At 42.0% G+C, this 22,804-nt stretch overlaps 1 protein-coding gene across 9 annotated transcripts in view; it reads right to left on the minus strand.

Annotated features, from left to right (window-relative positions):
* Positions 1 to 554: 554 nt before the first annotated feature.
* The window catches only part of cfap206 (cilia and flagella associated protein 206), a 76,932-nt gene continuing 54,682 nt past the window's right edge, over positions 555 to 22,804 (minus strand). For 4 of the 9 annotated variants that reach the window (XM_061813233.1, XM_061813239.1, XM_061813240.1 and 1 more), the window contains 3 exons: positions 6,106 to 6,144; positions 1,944 to 1,997; positions 555 to 1,800 (listed from right to left, as the gene is read on the minus strand). In XM_061813233.1, the coding sequence (XP_061669217.1) occupies positions 1,610 to 1,800; positions 1,944 to 1,997; positions 6,106 to 6,144 (284 nt within the window). In that variant the 3' untranslated portion in view covers positions 555 to 1,609. Of the gene's footprint in view, positions 1,801 to 1,943; positions 1,998 to 2,405; positions 2,455 to 6,080; positions 6,145 to 22,804 lie in introns of those variants that run through there. The other 5 variants (XM_061813242.1, XM_061813243.1, XM_061813241.1 and 2 more) reach the window with 4 other exon arrangements.

The following is a 22,804-nucleotide window of genomic DNA, read 5'->3' on the forward strand; positions in this document are numbered from 1 at the left end:
CATTTACTTTTTTTTTTTTTTGGGGGGGGGGCAGAAACAACATACGCAATTTTCAATGTAAAACTTGTTCTTCTTTTCCTTTTGGCTTGTCCCGTTCGGGGACGCCACAGCGTGTCATCTTTTTCTATCTAAGCCTATTTCCTGCATCTTCCTCTCTAGCACCAAGTGCCCTCATGTCTTCCCTCACAACATCCATCAACCTTCTCTTTGGTCTTCCTCTCACTCTTTTGCCTGGCAGCTCCTCTTGGAAAGATGGAGATCCAACAAACATTGATACAATTTGCATCACTCGAGGTGTACTAGATGAGTTTAAGTTGGGTAACCAGATTGCTGCAGGATGAGAATCCATCTTGTTATTAATAACCCCAAATAAAAACGTTGAGAGAATCAACTACATATAGTGAAGAAAATAAGTATTTGAAAACCATGCTATATTGCAAGTTTTCCACTGAGAAATCATGGAGGGGTTTGAAATTTTCATCGTAGGTGCATGTATACTGTGAGAGGGATAATCTAAAAAGAAAAATCCAGAAATCGCATTGGAAGATTTTTTTAGCGATTTATTTGTGACACAGGTGCAAATGAGTATTTGAACACCTGAGAAAACCAATGTTAATATTTGATACAGTAGCCTTTGTTTGCAATTACAGAGGTCGAACGTTTCCTGTCGTTGTTCACCAGTTTTGCACACACGGCAGGAGGGCTTTTGGCCCACTCCTCCACACAGATGTTCTCTAGATCAGACAGGTTTCTGGGATGTCCCTGAGAAACTTGCAGTTTCCGCTCCCTCCAAAGAATTTCTATTGGGTTTAGGTCTGGAGACTTGCTAGGCCACACCAGAACCTTGATATGCTTCTTACAGAGCCACTCCTTGGTGTTTCCTGGCTGTGTGCTTCGGGTCATTGTCATGTTGAAAGACCCAGCCACGACCCATCTTCAATGCTCTGACTGAGGGAAAGAGGTTGTTCCCCAAAATCTCACAATACATGACTGTGGTCATCCTCTCCTTAATATAGTGCAGTTGTCCTGTCCCATGTGCCGAAAAACTCCCCCAACACATGATGCTACCACCCCCATGCTTCACAGTAGGGAGGATGTTCTTGGGATGGAACTCATCATTTGTCTTCCCATGACCATGGTGTCATCTGCAAATTTCAGGAGTTTGACAGTCAGATGCAGAAGGGAGAGGACACAATCTTGGGGTGCCCGGGTGCTGATAGTGCGCGTGGATGAGGTGGTGTCGCCCAGCCTCACCTGCTGTATCCAACCCTTCAACAAGTTGTAATTCCACCAGGAGATGGCAGACGAGATGCTGAGCTGGAGAAGATCTGACAGTCAAAGCAGGACTTAAGCTCTAGATCTGTGTTTGTGGTTGGGTAACGGTTACCTCCACTCAGTGCCTGAAGATTCACCGGGGGAGGAAACAGTGCCTTAAGAAGGGACAGCGGGTAAGTCGCAAAGACAGGTACTTTTTGAGAAGCAGGTCGAATCAGTCAGCAGAAGCTCAGCAGCAGGACACACACCACAGTCTGCAGGACATAACGCCCCTGCCCAAGTGGAGGCGGAGGAGGAACAAGGCACAGGAGAGCAACCCAGACCCAATCCACCACTACAACCAACCGCAGAGAGGAAGATCCAGGGGCATAGGCCATTGATCAAATGCCCGAAGGCCTGCGACAAGACTTCGTGGAAGAAGGTCAACATGGATCTCCGCAGCATTTTGGAAGGGTTCAGAGGCACCAGTACAAAGAAGCTGGAAAAGATGGGTGACCTCATTGATGTCTGGAGCTGTACAATTTCCTGTGGTGAAAGGGAAACAGGCTGCCCCAACCATCCCCAAAAATTTCAGAAGGCAAAAAGAGATAGATTGTCTGATCAAGGAGAGGAGGCAGCTGAAGAAGTTGTGGAATAAGGCATCAGAGGAGGAGAGGGAGGGCATAAACCTTTTGCAGAAAGAAATCCAGGGTTGGCTGGCAGCAGTGATGAGTGCTGAAAATCTGAAAAAACGTAGAAGGAAAGTAGAGAGTATGTCAGAGGTTTTAGACTTTATCAAAAAAAACAGTGACTGATTAAGGAGCTTTTAACATAAACTTTTAACTTGGAGGAATTAGAAGGCCATGTCCACAGGAGAGGATGGGCTCCCTCTGGAATTTTATTTCACATTTTGGGATATTTTAGCACCAGATCTGATCAATGCTTTTAATGATTTTGACAGGACCAGTTGATTACCTGAGTTTTAGGGTAGGGATAGTGACATCACTACACAAAAAGGGAGACAAAACTGACCTCAAGAATTTGCGACCAATCATGCTTTTAAACTTCTATTGTGAACATTTTAGTAAACGTTTAGCAACCCGCATGTCTGGTTTTAGAAGATCTAATTAACCCGGATCAAACCTGTGCCATTCCTTGGAGGAGGATCACAGACAATCTTTCAGATATTCATAACACCATCTGTTATGTGAGAGACAGAAACATGAGAATTGTTGTTTTAAACTTAGATTTTGAAAAAGCCTTTGATCGAGTCTGTCACCAATGTCTTATCTTACTGCAAAAATGTGGTTTTCCGAAAAGATATGTAGATTGAGTGAGACTCCTGCGTCAGGATACTACCAGCAAGTATATAGTTTATGGAAACCTGACAAAAGCAGTCCCAATTAACTGCAGTATACGTCAGGGTTGCCCGTTATATGCCCTTCTCTATGTATTGTGTATTGAACCTTTGGCACAGGTGGTGAGAAAAGAAAAAATGATAAAAGCTGTAAATATTCCAGGAAGCGGGGGCCTGTGGGCAAAATGTAGTTTATATATGGATGATTTTAACATAAATGCATGCATCCTTTCTCAGTCAAAAGGACACTGGGCTTGACTGACTGGAATGGGCAGGCCTCTGGGTCGAAACCCAACAGAGAAAAGACCCAAGCCCAATTTTATGGACCGTGGACTGAGGCAGAGAAGACTGGACTACCCTTGACAGTGACACTGACAGACCAAAAAATCTTTGGTATCAAGTTTGGTAAAGATTGTGGAGGAAAAACAAACTGGGGCGACGTGATAGGGAGAGTTCGGAAAAGATTCGAGTTACGGGGACTGAGACAGTTGACCTTTGAAGGTAAAGTGTAGATTATTAAAGCTGTTATTTTACCATTGCTTTTATTAATTGGTTCTGTTCCCCCCCCCCCCCCCCCCGAAAAAAATATGTTTTTAGATCTGGATAGGACCACCTTTATTTTTTACCAGCAAGGGAGGTCCTAAATGCATAATTCGTGCTCTATGGGGTGAGCCAGTCTAGGTTTACAAAAGAAGACAACAAAAATTCCCCTGGAATTTTTAATCAATGTTTGAAATCATTGCTGCAGGATCGAGAACTCTCAGACAGGTGTAATTCCTGATGTATGTTGATGACCTCCTGTTGGCGGCTCCAACAGGAGAGTCGTGTTTGTCTCTAATTAAACTTGTTTTGCTCAGTTTGCATGAGCTGGGATTCAAATCCTCCAGAAAGAAACTTCAGTGTTGTCGCAAATTGGTGACCTTCTTGGGCAGGGTGGTGTCCTCTGAAGGATCCACTATGTCCTCGGAGCATTGTTCTTCTATTTTACACCACAAACGTCCTGACACGGTGAAGGAGATGCTTGCTTTTCTTGGTTTGTGCGGCTACAGCAGACACTACCTTCCATGCTTTGCGGATCACACCGCTCCCCTCAGACACATGGTGAAAGACCAAGGTTACAGAAACCTCACTGCCAAATTGGAGTGGTCAGCAGAGTTAGATTCTGTCGACACCACTCTTGTACATGATCTAGCATCAGCAGCATTTCTGGCTGCCCCAAATTACACCATCCCATTTCACTTAATTGTACTCCTGTCACAGTTACCATTGTGAATGTTACTCTAAACCAGAAGAGGGATGGAAAACATCATGTCCTGATGTATTGTAGCATTCCACTTGATCCACTTGAGGCCAAAAGTCCTGAATGCACTAGGTTTGCGATTGGGCTTGCCAAAGTTATCCAAAAAAAAACGCATGCATGGTAATGTCATATCCATCTGTGGTCCTTCCTAACCACTCGGTGACAGCCTTCGTTGCCTCTTCAGCATTCACACTTATCTTCTCTTAGGCAAGTACGCCTGTTGAAAATTCTCACGGCACCAAACATCACATATGTCCATGCCAGCATGAACATGACTGATGAATTGCATGTAGACCGGCACTGCTGTGAAATTGCTGTGACTGATTCTCTTCATGATCTCTGTCCTACCTCTAACTAACATCATGGTCCTGTTCACTGATGGTTGCTGTTACCGTAAGCTGGATGGCTCTTTGACTGCGCAGCTGCTGTAGTGGAGCAGCAGCCATAAGGGGATTTTTTAACGGTTTCCTCTTCCGTACTAACACTTGCTCCCTCAGCCCAGGCAGCGGAAGTGCTCGCCATCTGTCTCGCACTGGAACTGGCGGCTGGACAATCTGTCACTGTCTATTCTGATTCAGTTTACGCTGTCTCGCCTGCTGTGTTGGACCTGGCTGCCTGGAAACGGAATGATTTGAAAACAGCCAAAGGTACTCCGATTGCACATTTGACACTAATCCAACGATTAGACAAAGCTCTGGCCAAACCTTCAGCAGTGGCTATCATCAAGGTGATTGGCCACTCCAAATCCACTTCATTTCTGGCCCTCGGCAATAACGCTACCGTGTAGGCTGCCAAGCATGCTGCGGGCTATGTCCCACAGGCTTGTTCAATTATCTGACAAATCCTCTCCTGACCTCCCCGAACCTCTGTCCCATTGCTTCTTATTATCCGGTGCAAGCCAAAATCGCAATGGAACAATTGAAAAATCCCTGTGATAATCCCGACAAACGAACAGATGAGCCTTATTTTTTTTACAATGCCTCCAAATTCACTAGTGTACTTATGCTAAATCTAAATTCGTTTTCCATTGGAGGGTACAAGGCTAGTGAGTGGGGAGACTATGATTGGTATAGAGATAGGAGCAGATACACAAAGGCTGGGGGCTGGGGATATGTCATGCCACTTATGGGAATGGTGGGATAAAGTGTCGTATGGATGGGAAAAATATGCCAGAGACTGGCAACAGTGACTCTCTATCAGAAGAACGTTAAATAGAGAACCCCATTTGTTTCTGACCCTTAATACCACTCTTTCCCCTCAAATGGGATCTCCCCCTGCCGTTCATAATACCCCTCATTTCTCCTCCCCCATTAAGTGTTACATATAACACCCAACCTGGCGGAAGCCTCATTGAGGCCATAGATGGACTTAGAACCCTTAGTAAGAAAATGAAGGAACACTCTGGTGTTGACACGTCTATGTGGGATAACTGGATAAATGTGTTTGATAGATGGAAGGGTGTCATTTCATCTATCCTCATCTCTCTGGCTGTTTTCACCTCTATTTTCACCCACTGTGGACGCTGTTGCATTCCGTGTATTCGTTCTCTTTTAACCCGTCTGATTGAGAAGGCACACACGGCAGGCCGCGGTAATTATGTCCTCATTAGACCCCCGCCCCGACACACTCCTCAAGATGATTTTACTGTTGCTATTGCTCCCCCTGAAAATGATGCTGAACTTCCACCGCTTCCTGATTGTCATGATGTTGACATGCCCTGTGATTGCATTGCCCTTGCTCATATTGTGTGACTATTCTGTTCCACTTGTACTTTTTGTGTGATAATACTTTTTTGTATGTTTTGCTGTTTTTGCGTTATCTATCTCCTGGAGGTTTAACGCTTACGAGTGTTCTGCATCATGAGGCTACACACTTGTTACATAGTGTTTTGCAATACACTTGTTACATAGCGTTTTGGACGACTAGAGAGGCCTTTATATTTTCTATATTTCTTGGAGTGTTACTTTTGTGATTTTTGTGTTTTATTTTTTGCGATCTACTGTATTTCATAGATAAGAGGGGTAATGAAGATTTTTTTTTACTTTTATTGTACTTTCATTATTTGCTTAAATATGACCTTATACATGTACCCAACAGACAAGGCGTTGTCCATTTGCTAATCAGACAAGAATGTAATGTGCAACGTAGCGGTTGTCCTTGATTTTGTACATAGAAACCATCTGGTGATGCAGACCGCAAATATCCTCCTCGCCCAGGCATTGCCATGCTGCACCTGCAAGTGAAGGAGATAAACGACACCATATAAGAAGTGGAAAGTTACTATCCCGGCTCAAGATCAGATTTGGACGGCAACCACTTCTACCATGGACCCATACATATAAAAATCCTGTGTTCCCGCGCAGCTTTGTCTCTTTCTGAGGCTATCCTGTCAAAAGACACATGTCTCATGTGCAGCAGATACCTAACTAAGACCGGACGTCTCTATTACACATTCCTTTGTAATAAATCCATTTGCTGTTAACTCGACTAATCATTGGTCATCTCTTCCTCGATCCGTGAACAAGCGTAGGGTCCAACTTGCAAATCTCTACAGTATGCTAGGGGGAAATTTGGAAAAGGGCCGAGTGGGGATTAGGAACCGGTAGTGTGGGTATAGTGACAGCCACATTGATGGCACGCAAATCATGGATCATTCAGTATTCACCAGTGTTTCTTTTTTCGACCGGCAAAATTGATGTGTTGTATTGGGAGTTCGGTGGCACTTGTTTAGGGACACTACACATAATGTCACATGGTGGCCCGAAACAGGTTGGGCACAACGATTGCCCCATGACATGACCCTTTCTGAGGACCAGTCAATGTGAAGGTTATGTAACTTCATGGGTTCCTAAAAATTAGGTCATGGTTCATGGCGTCAAAAACATGAAAACTAATTCACTCGAGAGTCTGGGATTTACATGGTGAGGGTTTTTGCCCAAACTGCCATCAGCAGTGAAAGGGCTGCAGTGGTCTTTGACTTCAAATGTTCCTAAACACATGCACTTAACGAGGAGTGAGTTTAGTAAATAAGCATCAGATGCAGAGTCAGTGAAGGCAGGAATGCGGATTTCTTTGTCTGGTGAGGATGTCATTTGGGATTGAGCTTGGGCAAGAAATTTTTGAATAAGATTTAGACTCCCCATTCAGGTACTCTCTAGGAAGTACCCAGTTGCCCACAGCCCTAACTGACCACAGCAAAAGCACCTCAGGTGAGAGGGGGAACCTGCCCAGTTGCATTGGGTGATCTGAGGTGGCGCTGGAAGTGGCTGGTGGGTGATGACTGATGTCTGGCCTCTGTCCGATTTCTCTTCGAAGCTTGTCCTCCCGGCGCACGCTGACATGTCCCTCTGTTGGTCCTGGTCCAACTCAAGATCAATGAGCCCCTTGTCAATCTTAATAGCGAGGGCTATGAGTGAGTCCATTTTTCTAAGAAGATTTAACGAAACCAGGTGATCCTTTACCGCAGGATGTAGTATTGAACAAATGTGCCAAGAAGCCCCCTGTTGTTCCACTGACTCTCCGCTGCAAGGATGCAGTACTCTATGGCGTAACTTGACACCTGCGTTTGCCTTGGTGCAACGTGATGAGCGAGTTTGCAGCCTCATGCTTGGGGGTTGAATACCAGAATATCTGCTCCATCGTTTTCACCAACAAAGTCCATCAGTGACAGATGACCGAGCTGCAGGACTATTCTGCAGTGACCCATGACTCTGCATGGCCAGTCAGGTGGGAGATGACAAAGGCTATCTTCGCTCGGTGGGGAGAGCTGCAGCCTGCAGCTCAAAGTGGAGCTCAAACTTTGCTATTAACGGCTTGATATTTCCAGAGTCTCCCGAGAATTTCTCCGAACATGTAAGCTGTGGCCAAGCCGGAGCAGCAGTGGTTGGCACTCAGGAAAGTGGTGGCAACGTAGCGGCGTTGGACGTTGCGACCTCCCCTGAACCATACCGATGAGCAACTCAAACTGTCTCATCATAGCATCCTGTTTTTGCAATAGTACCTGAGGCTGATGATGGAGGGCAGTGAAATGTTCCACCTGCTGCGTGATGTGTGTTCCCTGAGCCTGGAGGGCATTGCAAACTGGGTCAGAGTCTGCTGGGTTCATGTTATGGCTAGTTCATTCTGTCAAGGCAGAACACAGGAAAGGACCCAAATAGAACACTCATGACAACTTGTAGTACGAGCAGAGGGTTTCAATGGCAGGCAAAAGGTCGGTACGCAGGCAGTCAGTCCAAAAGGCAACAGTATGCAAAGCATGAGGCAAAAAACAAGGTAAAAAAAACAATGGTCAGATTACCATGAGTGAAAAACATGTAACGTGGAATGCAGGAACGTGACCGGGGTACAATGAACTAGCAAACAATGGTGTGTAATTTAGATTAGTTAGTTTTGAGTTTTGATAAAATATTAATAACTAAATACTTTTTTTCCTATAGAGCTCATGCACCTACATCATAAAATCACGTGATTTTTGTTTACGTCGCCATTTTGCCGGTCAAACAAAGCATTGTTGAAAGTTAATTCCGTTGAGACGAAACGAATATGTCTTATCACGTGACACCCAAGAGTTTTATCCGATACCATTAAACATTTAGAAGGTGATAATAAACGAACGTACACAGAAAAATTAGAAACACTTGGCATAGAGGATCCATATTTAATGCCAAAGTCGATTTTTTTTTGCCGATAAGAAATTTGACTGTTAATTCGCTTCTGCTTGTCTTGGACAACTGGATATACCCAAGTATCTGCTGAATAAGTCGCCGAAATATACACAGAAGAGTTTGAAATGGTAGAAAAGTCTCGACGCATACAAATACTTCGTTGCTGGATCTGTTCCCAGTCAGAAAAAATCCCACATAGTGATGGACCCGCTCAAATTTTTTTCAACACAAATACCAATATTTAAATCAACCCCTGGTTTTACACAAACTCGCATTCATTAACTATGTCATATTCAGCTTATCCGCAGGACTAATCGGGAGAAATGTCCTGACCGACTCTCCATTTAAAGGGTTAAGCTACCCTTTACCCCAGCCGACTCTTAGCCGTGCATGCAGGAGGACAGGAGCTTCTTAAGTTGGTGTCGAGATGAATCCGCCTAGGTGTACTAACTGCCTTCAGTTTTGCAGGGCCAATCCGGTCTGCCCTCACTTATCAGCCCTTGTCGAGTAATCTTACAGAGTAAAAGGGTGACAAAGTGATCGCTCCGCTTTTACAGCAGCTTCATCTCTTATGAATCGATTACACTTGTTATTGACCTAGTAAATTTAACAATCCTTGTTAGGATCGTATGGATTTGTTTTTATATTCAGCAGGAGATTATCAAAGAGTGACTGATTACAATAGAATTTCGACTAGATGGTGTTAATGTCGTTGATGATCGATCTTTAATGAGGTTCAATGGTAAAAATGAGACAACTCAATGTTAGAATGACAACGACAGATGAAAATGGAAGTTTAAGTATTTAATAAAATGATAAAAAATTGTTCAGATAACATTCATTACTCGACAGTTACTCCCACGAGTCACGGGGTACGGTTGCAATGTTAAGGCAAAACTCGATGTTAATTGAACATAAATCAATAAAAGGAAAAATTTGTAAATTGATGGTAAGTAGGATGAGATAAATGATAAAAGTAATAAAAAGTAATGGAAATGAAGTAAGATTAAAAGCATTCAAAAGCATTAGAAATTAGGGAAAGTAGACATTTTTGATCAAGTCTTACAAAGCTCGAATCCTAATTTAGTAATAAGGAATTTTAGGATTAAGGATAAATTGTCAAGCCAATTTGCCCTCCTTAGGTAACCACGTAATATGGCTGGTAATATCCTGCCATTACCTTATTATAGTAGTTGTTTTACTCGTGCCCAATCATAAATGAAGAAGTCAAAAATAAACATCCCAACTTGCTCGAAGACTTCTCCCCGCCAGCTTGCCACACGACTATTAGTCCCTACAGAAAGGCCCGTCTCTTTGTCAGCGAGAAACGGACAAAGAACTTCGGACTTCCGGATCCAAGGTTTTTATAGCTTTTTGGTGGAACATTCTGGATGGTTTTGGCTGTACATACGCCCAGTGGGAAGGGCCCCCTTTGTTATTCTATCAGGCCCCTTTCGCCATCCCTGGGTTGACTTGTCACACCCCACTTAGCTCACTCAAATAAGAGCAAGGCGCCCGCAAACTCAACTGTCACTTCCCCTTTAACCAACAGGTGCATCTTGTAGATATAACCACAAACTTGCGTTCAGTTTCACTCTAGTTCTTAAGCAATAGCGGTAAACGTATCAACATTCTTATGAATACAATTCTCTCCTGCATTCATCAGGCTTGTTCTTGTTGGTCACACATCGTGTGTTGCCTTGTCTGAGAGAGACAGTCATACACAGGTTATATTATTTTCACAAAGCAGTTTCAAAGCATCATATTCTTCACTAAAGGTTTAATTGAAAAACAGTAATATAAAAATAAGATCAGTTGCTTGCAAACATCCTGTGTGGTAACTCAAGGGTGTCACAGGCTTCCTGTTCAGCAACCCAGCGATGCTGCAAACATCCTCTTTGTCACTGCAGGCAGGTGTGCTCCGTTGTTGAAAAACCGTTGAAAACAGCAGGGTGTGAACAGCTGCTGAAATGCATCTTGTTGATGTCTTTATGTCAAAAACAAGATGTGAAAACGAAGATATGAAAATAATTGGGTTCTTAAGGTTGCTGACTTTGGTATATGTATGTAATTCAAAGATATAAAAATAATTACGTTTTTAAGGTTCCTGACTTTGGTATATGTATGTAATGTGGTAAGATGCTAGGTGGGAAGGTTTTGTTTATTAGAGAGACCTTTGCCGCGCTGGTGACCCAATCAAGTATAATTTGGTTTGGCAAAAAAATTGTTTATTTTTTTTAAATACGCATTGTTCTCAAAAGAGTCAATTTGGCGTTGTAAATACTTCTTGATAATTTGATATTGAGAAGAATAATTCCTACCTGAAATGAAATGATTGCTACACAGGTGTGTGTATTTAGTTGGGCACTATCCATCCCATTTAATTCATCACTCTTTTCTCCTCTTTTCATCTGATATTCCATAGAATTATCTATTTGAAGAACTGTATCATCTATTGTGACAACCAACACCACTATTGGTCTCGGGCATTGTGAAAAATCTGCTCCGGTTCAACGACTCCTTTACTGCCGAGCAGTTTTTTGTTTGACCGGCAATCCCTTGATCTTTTCTGGTCTTTTCAGCTAGTATTCTATCGAATGATACCTTTGAAGAACTGTCTCATCTATTGTGACAAGCAACAGCACAACAGGTCTCGGGCAATTTGAAAAATCTTCTCCGGTTCAATGACTCCCGCACTGCCGAGCAGCTTTGTTTGACCGCCAATATGGCGCCGTGAAATCCATGACGTCACGTGCACGATCTCTATAGGAAAAGGAGAATCTGGGATTTGATCTCCAGGAGTCCTTGGCTGTGCTGTTATTGGAAGTATTGTTGATTTTCTTCCAGTTTATAGTCTAACATTGGTGAAAATGTCTAAATAAAACTGAAGACTGCCTGAAGAAAATACTTGGGTTCCTGTAAGTAATAAAAACCATCAGCAAATTGATTGATTTTGTGTTTTGTCACGAGTGAACAAATACTAATGTTCATATTCTGATGAATAGCGGCAGCAAGAGTTCAATGAATATTGCAAATACCATAGGTGAGAGTGGACGTCCTTTTCCATTATCTCTTTGCAATGTAAAAGTTTGTGACGTAATCCTTTTTGTACTTTTGGCTAATCATATAATGTTGCTATCCAATGAATCTCCAAAGCCAAATTTGCTAGGTGTTGCAAACAGGAAAGCCCAGTTAACTTTCTATAAAGCTTTCTGTGTCAAGTGACATAGTGATTGCGTTTGATTTTACACTGTGACATGCGTAGTAGATTAAAAAGGCGTCTGACATTATTTGTGGAACTTCTACTTTTAAAGTCTGGTTATATTTGATTATCGATGGTAGTACATTTTCATGTCCCACTCCGAGGGTTTGAGAGATAATGTTGATATCTACAAATCATCAGTGATAAGGGATGATAATTAGCCAGGAGAGTGGAGTCTTCACCTGATTTACGAATAACTTAATTGAAGCTCTGATTAGATTGCAATTAATTTGACCTCATCGGTCTTGACAGTTCTGAAAAATGGAGGTGCTAGTATTGGCCAAAAATCTTTAATGAATTCAACAGGGATTCTTTCTGGGCCAGGCTCTTTTTACGGGTCCTACAATAGGGACATATTAAGCGCCATGTTGGTGGGGGTCCTAAATTTGACCAAACTTTTAGATTGAGAGAAACTGGTACGTGGTCACTGAAGATGATTGGATGTATTCTGAGAGAAATTCTTTGAGCTGCCCGGTTGGAGAAAAAAATTTATTGTTGAGAAAGAGCGGTGAACTGATAATAAAAATGTATACTCTTTTGATACTTTTTTGGCCTCCATATGTCAATGAGACCAAAGTCTTCCATATAGTTATACATATGCAAACATATTTACACTCGGAGGAAAATATCACACTAATAACTTGTAATCTGCAGGATCAGAGAACAGATCTGGAAGAGAAGTCGTAATGTCATCATCATAGTCAATCACTGTCATTACCTTGCTGTGCCAATAGTGGATATATTTCTGCAAATTTGAATTTGTCAGGGCAATAGCAGTGTCCATTAGTTGGTTAAGTAATGCCCTTATGCAGGGAATACAAAATCCACACAATGTAAGAAAAGCTGTAAACACAGCTATAGAAACCAGGACAGAGAACACCAAGTTTTTAGTTTTACCAAACGTATTTTTCCCACCACTCAGACGAGGCTGATGTGTTCACACCAGAGTGCTCCTTCATCTTGTGGTTCAGTGTGCAGAGGCCTTCAGTGGCCCGTGTGTGTGGCCCATCAGGTGCTGTATTATTTGGAATAAACGTACAACACTGGTCACCGAACACTGAACAAATGGCACCCTTTTCGGCCAGGAGCATGTCGCCATGCGGTTCTGGAAAACCATGAGTGAGGTTGCCGCAAGTTGTTCTCTTATGGCAATAAACCCTGGTTCTGCATAGTTACCTAATTTCTGTACATTTCTTTAGTCTGTTATTAATTGTACCAATCATTATTTCTACCAGTCCTGCAGTTTGTGGATGGTAAGAACACTGGTGTTTCAAGTTAATGTGGAACATGTGTCCAATTTTGTCGACCACTTTGTTGATAAAGTGTGTTCCATTATCACTATATATGGTGTCTGGGATACCATATTGTGGTTTATCTTTGCATAATGCTTTACCTACTGTCAGCGCATCAGGTTGTTCAGTTGGGAATAGTTCTACCCATTTTGAAAAAGCATCAATGATGACTAAGTGTTATTTTCCTTTACTTTTCTTTCGTTCAATGCAATCCATCTGTATTCTTATTGAAATGTATGCAAGATAAAGTGAGTGAAATCAACGCAGATCAGAAAGTGGTATTTCTACATTGTATTTTACATCAGCATGTGTTGTGCAAGTCAGTACTTAAAATTAACCATGTAACTAATGTTATAACTAAATAGTTAACTTTATCAGGGCTTGAGCACTGAATCACAGGCAATTTGTTGCACTTTCAGAGGAATACGATACTGAACACAGTGACCTCAGCTACCACACAGCTATCCATTGGCTGTCTGGGCAAAGTGCTTAAAAGAGTTTGGGATCTGAAAACAGAGATCCAGGAGATTTATAAGATGAAAGGCAAAGACACCACTGCGCTCTCGATGATAATTGGATGGCAGATTTTGCATTTGCTGTTGATGTGACTGCACTGAAGACTACACTGAACTCCAAACTGTAAGGCAAGGGCCTTTTTGTGTATGAAATGCACAACCTGGAGAAGGCGTTTATGGCAAAGCTACAGTTTCTTACAAGACAACTGGAGAGTAATAATATCACTCACATGAAGACCTTGAAAGAAGTATTACCATCGGCTGATTACCTCTGCAGATACTCATCCATGTTAGGAGCATTTCAAGAGTTTTCAAGGCGATTTGAAGAGCTAAGAACAATGTAGGGCAAAATGCACATGAATTCATGCCCCTTTACCTCCAATCTGAATAATGCACCCAGTGATGTCCAGCTGGAACTCATTGATCTGTCTGATCCAGTACTGTCAGAGCAATTTAGGTCACGATCACTGTTGGATTTTTATTTTCTCTCAAGGAAGAGACGTTTCCAAACATGAGGAAACATGCTCAGAAGATGTTTGTTCTCTTTGGTTCTACCTAGATATGTGAGCAAACGTTCTCAGAGATGAAGTTCAACAAATCCAGGTATAGATCTTCTCTTACTGAAGTGCTGTGCTTGCATCTCCACCTCTGACATTCAACCTGACTTTGATGCACTTGGTAAAGACCAACAGAGGCTTGATTTCTCTCACTGAATAAGAAAAAAAAAACTAAATAGCACCAAATGAGGTGATTAAATAAAAAAAGTAGGAAATGTTTTTATATCACTGTAGAAAACCAAGAACCCCTTTCCAGGAAAAAGTGAAACTCAAAATGTGCTTTGAATATAATGAATCAGAAATGATAAAAATGTTCACACTTTGTTTACCAGCGTTTTGTAAACTTTTAGTGAATAAATGTAATTTTTCAAGACAACCTCCTTTTCATTGCTCATAAAATATACTCAGGAGTCTTGTTAATATATCAAAAATGCAATTTAGTGCCTTTTTTATTATTAAAGAAATTCAATTGATATTATTTACAATATAATTCAGTTTTTAGCTCTGGCCCTCCATTACTATTTTTTGGTTCTCATGAGGCCCCATGGAAAAAACAATTCCCCACCCCTGAAACGTGGTTATGGTAGCTGTCAGTACTTGTGAGTAGATTTTTGGACTTTCACAATACATCTAGTCTTGTTAATGTATATATTTTTTCCTCTTAATTTGAATGCAAACCAAAACTGGTTGTCTTTGTCTACCAGGAATGAGAAAAAGGCATTGGTTATGTCAACCACTGTGAATACAGCAGTATCTGGTCTCACACTGTTTAACAACGCTCAGCGAGCTCTTATTACTGCTGTATTTACTACTTGTAAATTCTGAACCACCTTCCATCCCACTGAAGGAGGGCTCTTTTTTTTTTTACAGGAAATATGGGTGTGTTGCATGGTGAATCATTACACTGCAGTATCACTCCTGCCTTCAGCAAATCATCGAGTACTGGTTTTACTCCCTCGAGTGCATCTGGTGTCTGTCATACGCACGCAGCAAGGGTCTAGACCCAATTGTAGGACTCCGAGGCAAGGGCAAAAACAAAGCAAGGTCCAACGACTGTGTGACAAACTTCGAAATGTGGACAAAAACATAAGACTATGAAGGCACAGATACGCTGTGACAAATGGATGCTCTACACAAGGCTTGCGAACCTACGCACAGCAGTAATGCAACCTAATGAACGGGCCAATGCCGATGACACATTCAAGGCTTAAATGCAGAGCAGCTCTGTGACAGATGTCAGAGGTGGTACTGCCCTGGGCCGTGGCTTGGCCATGCCCCTCACAGGTTTCAATGGATATTGTCGCACACAGGGTCTGTACTCCATTTTGGGTTGCACCGATAATGCTCCTTTTATGAGTCCTACATCTGATGGCCCCTGTGGCCATAATTCATCAGGCACGTTTTTTTTAAATTCTTCCTCATCCTCAGTGAGGCCCAAAATGGTAAAATCTGTCTCATCTGTTCAGTATGAGTGTGTCTCCATTTGTATTTGCACTGTCCAATTAAGTGTTTTTCTGTATAGTCCAGTCTCCTCGCTATAATCCAAGTCCGGTTCTAATTCTGTCCAATCAGAAACATTTCGTGCTGCCTGTACAAATTGTCCCAAACTCTTCCACTCCTCTACAGTTTGTACAATAATACGTGTGGGGGTGTCCATTCCTTGTGTAATGCATTTAGTTTGTCAGTTTGTCTTGGTCCTGCTGCCACTACTGATATACCATCTGAGTACAGATAATCGCAGTGATTTTGGCTGGTGTGGCCTGTAATAAATCTTGTACTGTTTATCAGGCCCTTCTGTTTTCTTGTACCACATGGTTACATGCAGTGAGTTACTTCCCATTTCATCTTGTGGTTGTTCAATCATGTCTCGAGCTGTTTGCAGCAAGAGATTTCCTGCTTTTGTGGGAGGTTTGTTATGGAACCTCTAAGGTGTAATAATAGAGTGCTGGGTGCTATTTTGTAAGATATGCAACTGTTCTCCTAGTAGTTCCTTTTTGCATCTACATTTCCTGTCGGAGAGGGCACTAAAGCCAGTTTTAGTTAGCAAGCCATCTCTTCAACAAATTTACAAGGCAATCTGGGACCATGTGCATTGTCAATTTACAAGACTCTGCTACGGGGTCTATCACCCACACAGGATTTGTTTTGGCGACTGCTACCCTGAGCTGTTCTAACAAACCCTGCTGACATAGTGCATCCTGGAATGCTCCGTTCACTATCTGTTCCACCTCAGGTCTAGCCCCGTCTAGTGCAAGAATTTTCTGTAATTTTAGTTCAATGTCTGCTTCTTGAGCATCGGTTGTTCCATTTTGATGAGAAGGTGGCTGCTCTAGTCATGCGGTAGTGGTGGGTGTTTTGGGCAGTCGTGTGAAATGTGACCTTTTTCTTCACAACACGAGCAAATAATTTCTTGTTAATCAAAGTCATATCCCCTCCCGATGACTCTTTCCCTGCCTCTTCCTCATTCGCAGCCATGATTATTAAATGCTCTGCATAAAGCTCGATAAATTTCTCCTTCCTCTGTCAGAAAGGTGTCAACTTTCTTTTTCTTACTTTGTAGCACACTCTGCATGTAGTGCTTGGTTAATGTAGTGTTCCAGGTTACTGGTTGGTTTGTCAACCCAATGTTTTTCAATCAATTGTTTTATTGGATTATTTGAATTAGCATGGAGGGCATTTTTTAATTGCTCTTGATACACACTCCCTGGAGTGTGATCTTCAGGAATTCCGCTTATTGCGACATTCTTCAAATGGTTCATCATCTTTTTGTTTTTCTCTTCCAATGGCAGTATAATTTGCTCTTTGTCTAAATCTAGCAGTAGTGTGATCCATTAACCCTCGAACTTGATGTTTAAGTTCCTTGCTGCTGTGAGAAAGTGCTTCATTTCTTTTGGATTCCAATCTCCCCTTATGCTATGCCAAACTCCCTTCATTGCTGTCATCCAAATTTGTTGTACTTTGAAGACTATTTTACTTTTATTGTACTTTCATTATTTGCTTAAATGTGACCTTATACATTTAATCAACAGATAAGGTGTTGTCCATTTGGTAATTAGACAAGGATGTGTTGTGGAGCGGGGTGATTGTCCTTGATCTTTGTACGCAGAAAACCAGCTGGTGGCATCCCCCTCCCCCAGACGTTCCCGTGGAGACGAACGACACCAGATAAGGAGCGGAAAGTTACCATCCCGGGCCGGCGTCAGACTTGGGGGAGGCAGCCACTTTTACCATGGACCCATACATGCTATACAGGCTATCCTGCCAGAAGACACACGTCTCGTGTGCGGCAGATACCTCGATAAGACCCGGATGTCTGTATTCCACATTCCTTTGTAATCAATCCATTTACTCATCTAATCATTGGTCATCTCTTCCTCGATCAGTGAAAACGCGTCGGGTCCAAACTCATAAATCCCGACAAGTTCTTGGTGACCCCAACCGTAAGTCGAGGGAGGTAGACTGGCGTTGGCTGTTGACAGATGCGATTTTTTGGAGACATAAGAAACACAGGAGTGTTTTACAGACAAGTCGAGGGTGGTCGTCTGTACTGACTTCTCCAAATCGCGACCCACACAAAACCAAAGGTAAGCAGAAGCCTGTTACTGTTGAATTCTGCCTAAATTTGAGAAGTCTTTGGTATCAGATTGTTCATGGCTCATATGAGTTATTGAATATGTGATGATAAAGAAATGAGAATAAGAGATAAAGAAGTGAGAATAAGAGATAAAGAAAAGTTGTATATCGTGTCGTAGCTGACATATATTGTAAACGTACAATTACACTGTGAGGTTTACCTGTTACACCTAAGGGTGATAGGATCCCTTAAAAACAGAGGGTTTGCAGTCGGTTTGAGCCTGGGACATCGCAAGGTGCTGTACAAAAAAACTGAATAGTATAGGCTTTCTACTTGTTTTTTTTTTTTTGGGTGGGACCTTGAGTGGTTCCCGCAGGTACCACTCCAACAGAAAAATGAAATAATCGGGTAGCGTTTTCATCCAACACCTAACAGCAAAATTTAACTTTTGTCACCATTATGACAGCAGTCTCACTCCCATGTGTAACCGGACTACAGCGACCCTGGCACTGGAAATGAGAACAGCTATCTTATAAGTAGCCAATAAAAACAAATTGGTTTTGTTTGTGTTAACAATGGTTTCAAAAGCAATAACCTTCTTACAATCAACACAGTATGATTGTGAGTGCGGCTGTTTGTCTATATGTGCCCTGTGATTGGCTGGCAACCAGGTCAGGGTGTACCTTGCCTCCTGCCCGTTGACAGCTGGGATAGGCTTTGGCACTCCCCGCGACCCTTGTGAGGATAAGCGTCTAAGAAAATGGATGGAGGAATGGATGTATGTGTAGTTTGAGGAAACTGACCTTATGTCACGCACAGGCTAAACAAGCCCGACGAAAAATTTTTTAGCAAATGTAGGATAAACAGGGGGGAAATGTATGAATAATTGTGATCAGAATTATCATACATCTGCTACCAATAAAGAAATGCTTTGCTCTGCTCTAGATAACGTGGCAGCCTCCAAGCAGGAGAGAGCAAGAACAAAAACATCTAATCAGAACTGTTAGAACTGCTGCCTGTTAAAAAATTATGACCACACATGTATTAAGCAATCTTCCACACGTGCACACGCACATGAACAAACATGTACACCTTGTTTCCAACTGTTTTGCTTGTCGTCTCCTTTTTGTAACATCCATGTAAATAAGGGACGTCTTAAAACTAAATAAATAGAGGTGCTGAGGAGAGGATAATCAGAGAGTGCAGTGGTGAATTGTACGAGACAGTTCCTCTCCTCTCTCCTCGCGAGACTTGAACTGGTGTCTTTGCTTCCTTTTTTGTCCTGTTTAATGAATGTCTGATTGGTGAACCTGACATTTACTTGGTCCTTCAAGCCGGATCTCAAGATACCTGAGGTTTCCAGGGGCCGAGTCGACGTCCAGGCAAAGACCGTGCCCACGCCACTTGAGACCCTTTCCAGGACTGGGCCTTGACTTTGCGCCTGGAGGCTGAGGGTTGACGAGAAGCCGAAGGAAGTGAAGACATCTCTGGTGAGTAGGAAACTCCCACACTCATGAGGAATGACTGAATGCATGTCTGGGTGACTGCAGCAGAACCAAACCTCGAGAATACTGGTCCCTATCGAGTAGACTAGTCTTTAAAACTGAGAAAAGGGCAAGGTGTGTCCTGTATGTGAGCTCCGTGAAACGTGTGTATGTGTAAAAGTGTGAGTGGAGGTTCATTACCTCATTTGAACAGGAAATTGAGTCACAACTGTTTGAGGATGCAGAGGTAAGAAGCTTTGAGAATTACCTCAAACGGAACGTAATTGTCACCCTGTTCAGGGAAAGTCAGTTTAGTTACCCTCGGTGAACCACTGACTCCAACAGCAGAAAAACAAATAGCAAAATAGTTGATGAATAGGAAAATAGTTGAAAAAGAACATCTGAAAAAAATGTCAAGGGCAATTAAAAAATGCTCTTCATGCAAATTCAAATAATCCTACAAAACAATGGATTGAAAAACATTGGGTTGACAAACCGACTGGCAGCCTGTAACATTACGTTAACCAAGCACTACACCCAGAAACAGTGCTACAAAATAAGAAAAAGAAAGTTGACCCCTTTCTGACAGAGGAAGGAGAAATTTATGGAGCTTGATGCGAAACATTTAATAATTGTGGCCACAGATGAGGAAGAGAGCAGCCATCTCCCCATCAAAAATGTCATAACTAATGCTCCCAAAATGCAACTTTTTAATTTGCCCCGTACGTTTTGCTGAAACTAGGACTCGGCTGAATTCCCTCTCTGACAGGAAAAATAGAAGTAAAAAGAAAAAAAAGGAATTACTGAGAGGACAGTTAAATATCTTACAATATAGGAATCCAGCGCTCCATGATTACACCTTAGATATTCCAAACAAACCTCCCACAATAACAGGAGATTTCTTGCTGCATACAGCTCAAGACGTGATTGAACAACCACAAAATGACTTAGGAAGTGACTCATTGCATGTGACAACGTAGAATAAGATAAACTTATAACAGCCCACACCAGACAAAATCATGATTATCTGTACTCAGATGGTTTTTCAGTCGTGGTGACAGGAACAAGACTGACTGACAAACTAAATGCACGACACAAGGAATGGACACCACCTCACACAATGGTTATTATCATTACAACGGGAGTGGAAGAGTTTGGGACAATTTGTTTTGGTAGTACGAAATGTTCCTGATTGGACAGAAAAAGAACCAGATTTGGATTGGGACAACTGAACTGCACAGACAAGATCTTATTGGACAGTCTTAAACAATCAGAGACCAGATGCTGCTGTATTCACGGTGGTATCACAATCTACAGAGGCAATACTGGAAGAATAGAGGAATTCTGACAACCACAGGGAAATCAGTAGCACATACAGAGCTACTACAAAATTTGCTCATAGCAGTTCAATTACCAAAAGAAATAGCCATATGTAAATGTGCAGTACACACATCAAATACAGAAAGTATCATTAGGAAATGGATTCACAGATAAAACAGCAAAAGAAGTAGCAGACAAAACCTTTATGGGATTAGCTGACCATGCAACAAATGAAGACATACTTTGAGATGATGTGTTAAACAAAATGCAACAAAAAAGCTGACAAGCAGAACTAAAAATGTGGAAAAAATAAGACAAACTACATGACAAAATGGGAATTATGTCAGCACAGATACAAAAAAAAAATTCTCCCAAAAACATTTTTTAAGGGGCGGCAATCTTGAGCCATGGGAAGTCTCAGGTCTCAACAGGGGGAATGGTAACCCTGGTACAAAGGCGTTACATGATCCATGGATTTAACTTGTATGCAAAAAACTTTTTTTGTAGGGCTTGTTTGATCTGCGTGCGACATAATCCACAAGGGAATGTGCATCCCAAACATGGCCAGTTTCCTCAAGCTACACATCCATTCATCCCTCCATCCATTTTCTTTGCCGCTTATTCTCACAAAGGTCGCGGGGAGGGCTGGAGCCTATCCTAGATGTCAATGGGAAGGAGGCAAGGTACACCCTGACCTGGGTGCCAGTCAATTACAGGTCACATGGAGATAAACAGCCGCACTCACAATCACACGTAGGGGCAATTTGGACACAATGATAGATTTAATCTAACTATACATACATTACAAGCACGTAAGGGTCTCATTCCATTCAAAACACTGTTTGGGAGACCATAGAAATTACCAATATTTTCCACACAATGAGAGATAGACGAATGATGAAAGGGAAAAAAACACAAGTGGCTCCCTTTCAGGAGTTATTAACAACCCCAAACATCTTGAAAAATTGCAAAAAGGGGTACTTGAGTTCATTTGTTCATTGTAGGAAAGTTTTTGCTTTTGAAACCATTGTTAACACAAACAAAACTAATTTGTTTTTATTGGCCACTTGTAAGATAGCTGTTCTCATTCCCATTGCCAAGGTCGCTGGAGTCCGGTTACACATGGGAGTGAGACTGCTGTCATAATGGCAACTAAACCGTTAAATTTTACTGTTGGGTGTTGGATGAAAACGCAACCCGTTATTTTAATTTTTCTTTTCGAGTGGTATCTGTGGGAACCACTCAAGGTCCCACCCCAAAAAAAATAGATAAAATAAAAACAAAACAAATTGGATAAGTACATACAAAAAAATGTGTCCAAAAGATTGTGTTGTTTGCACAGATCCAGAGATAATACCAATGCTATTAATTGATAACGAATGCAAAAAAAAAAAAAAGTTGGGGGATTCTGCGTATCCATTAACTTGAAAAACAAAAAAACTGTTTTCTAATGGCGTGTCACGAGGAAATTTCACATGCATCAATTTGATAGGACTAGAAACAAATTGGGAATTTTATCAGCATTGATGTGTAAAGCCATTTTTGTGCCATTGTCATGGTGGTGCGGCAGTAACTGTCTTCTTGATTTTTTTTACACCGGATGCCTTTCCTGACGCAACCCTTCTGCATTTATTCGGAGAGAGAGCTGGAGCCAATCCCAGCTAACTTCGGGCAGTGGCAGACTACACCCCGAACTGGTCGCCAGCCAGTTGCAGTGCAGATGTCGACACCATCACTGAGCGGGAATCGATCCCACACCGCCTTCACTCGAAATGTCCCTCTGAGGAAAACCCGAACTACAACGTGGCCCGCAAGAGAAATGAGTTTGACATCCCTGCACTACACCATCAGAAAAAAAAAGTAACAAGTTACTGTGCTTTAATAACCTTATTCCTGCCATTTTTCGATTCATCCTATGTCTGTTTGTGAATTAACATCTACTGTACATGCAGTTTTACCCGAACACTGGCATAGATTGAGCAAGAGCTGAATGACATGGACAAAATAGCAGAAACACGTGGATACACCTTACACACTGTTAAAAGGTCATCTCAGCTGAGTCACCCAAGGGAAAGGTGAGCAAATTCCAGCATACGGTGGGTGCAGATTTATAGTATCTGAAAATACCTGAAGGCTGGTGAAGATTTAAAAGACACTTGACTCATTTAGGGGTGACTTGGTCGACATGACTTCAAAATGGCTAAATAATATGATAGCATGTTGGG

The sequence above is a fragment of the Syngnathoides biaculeatus genome, chromosome 23, assembly GCF_019802595.1.
Source record: "Syngnathoides biaculeatus isolate LvHL_M chromosome 23, ASM1980259v1, whole genome shotgun sequence".
NCBI lineage: Eukaryota > Metazoa > Chordata > Actinopteri > Syngnathiformes > Syngnathidae > Syngnathoides > Syngnathoides biaculeatus.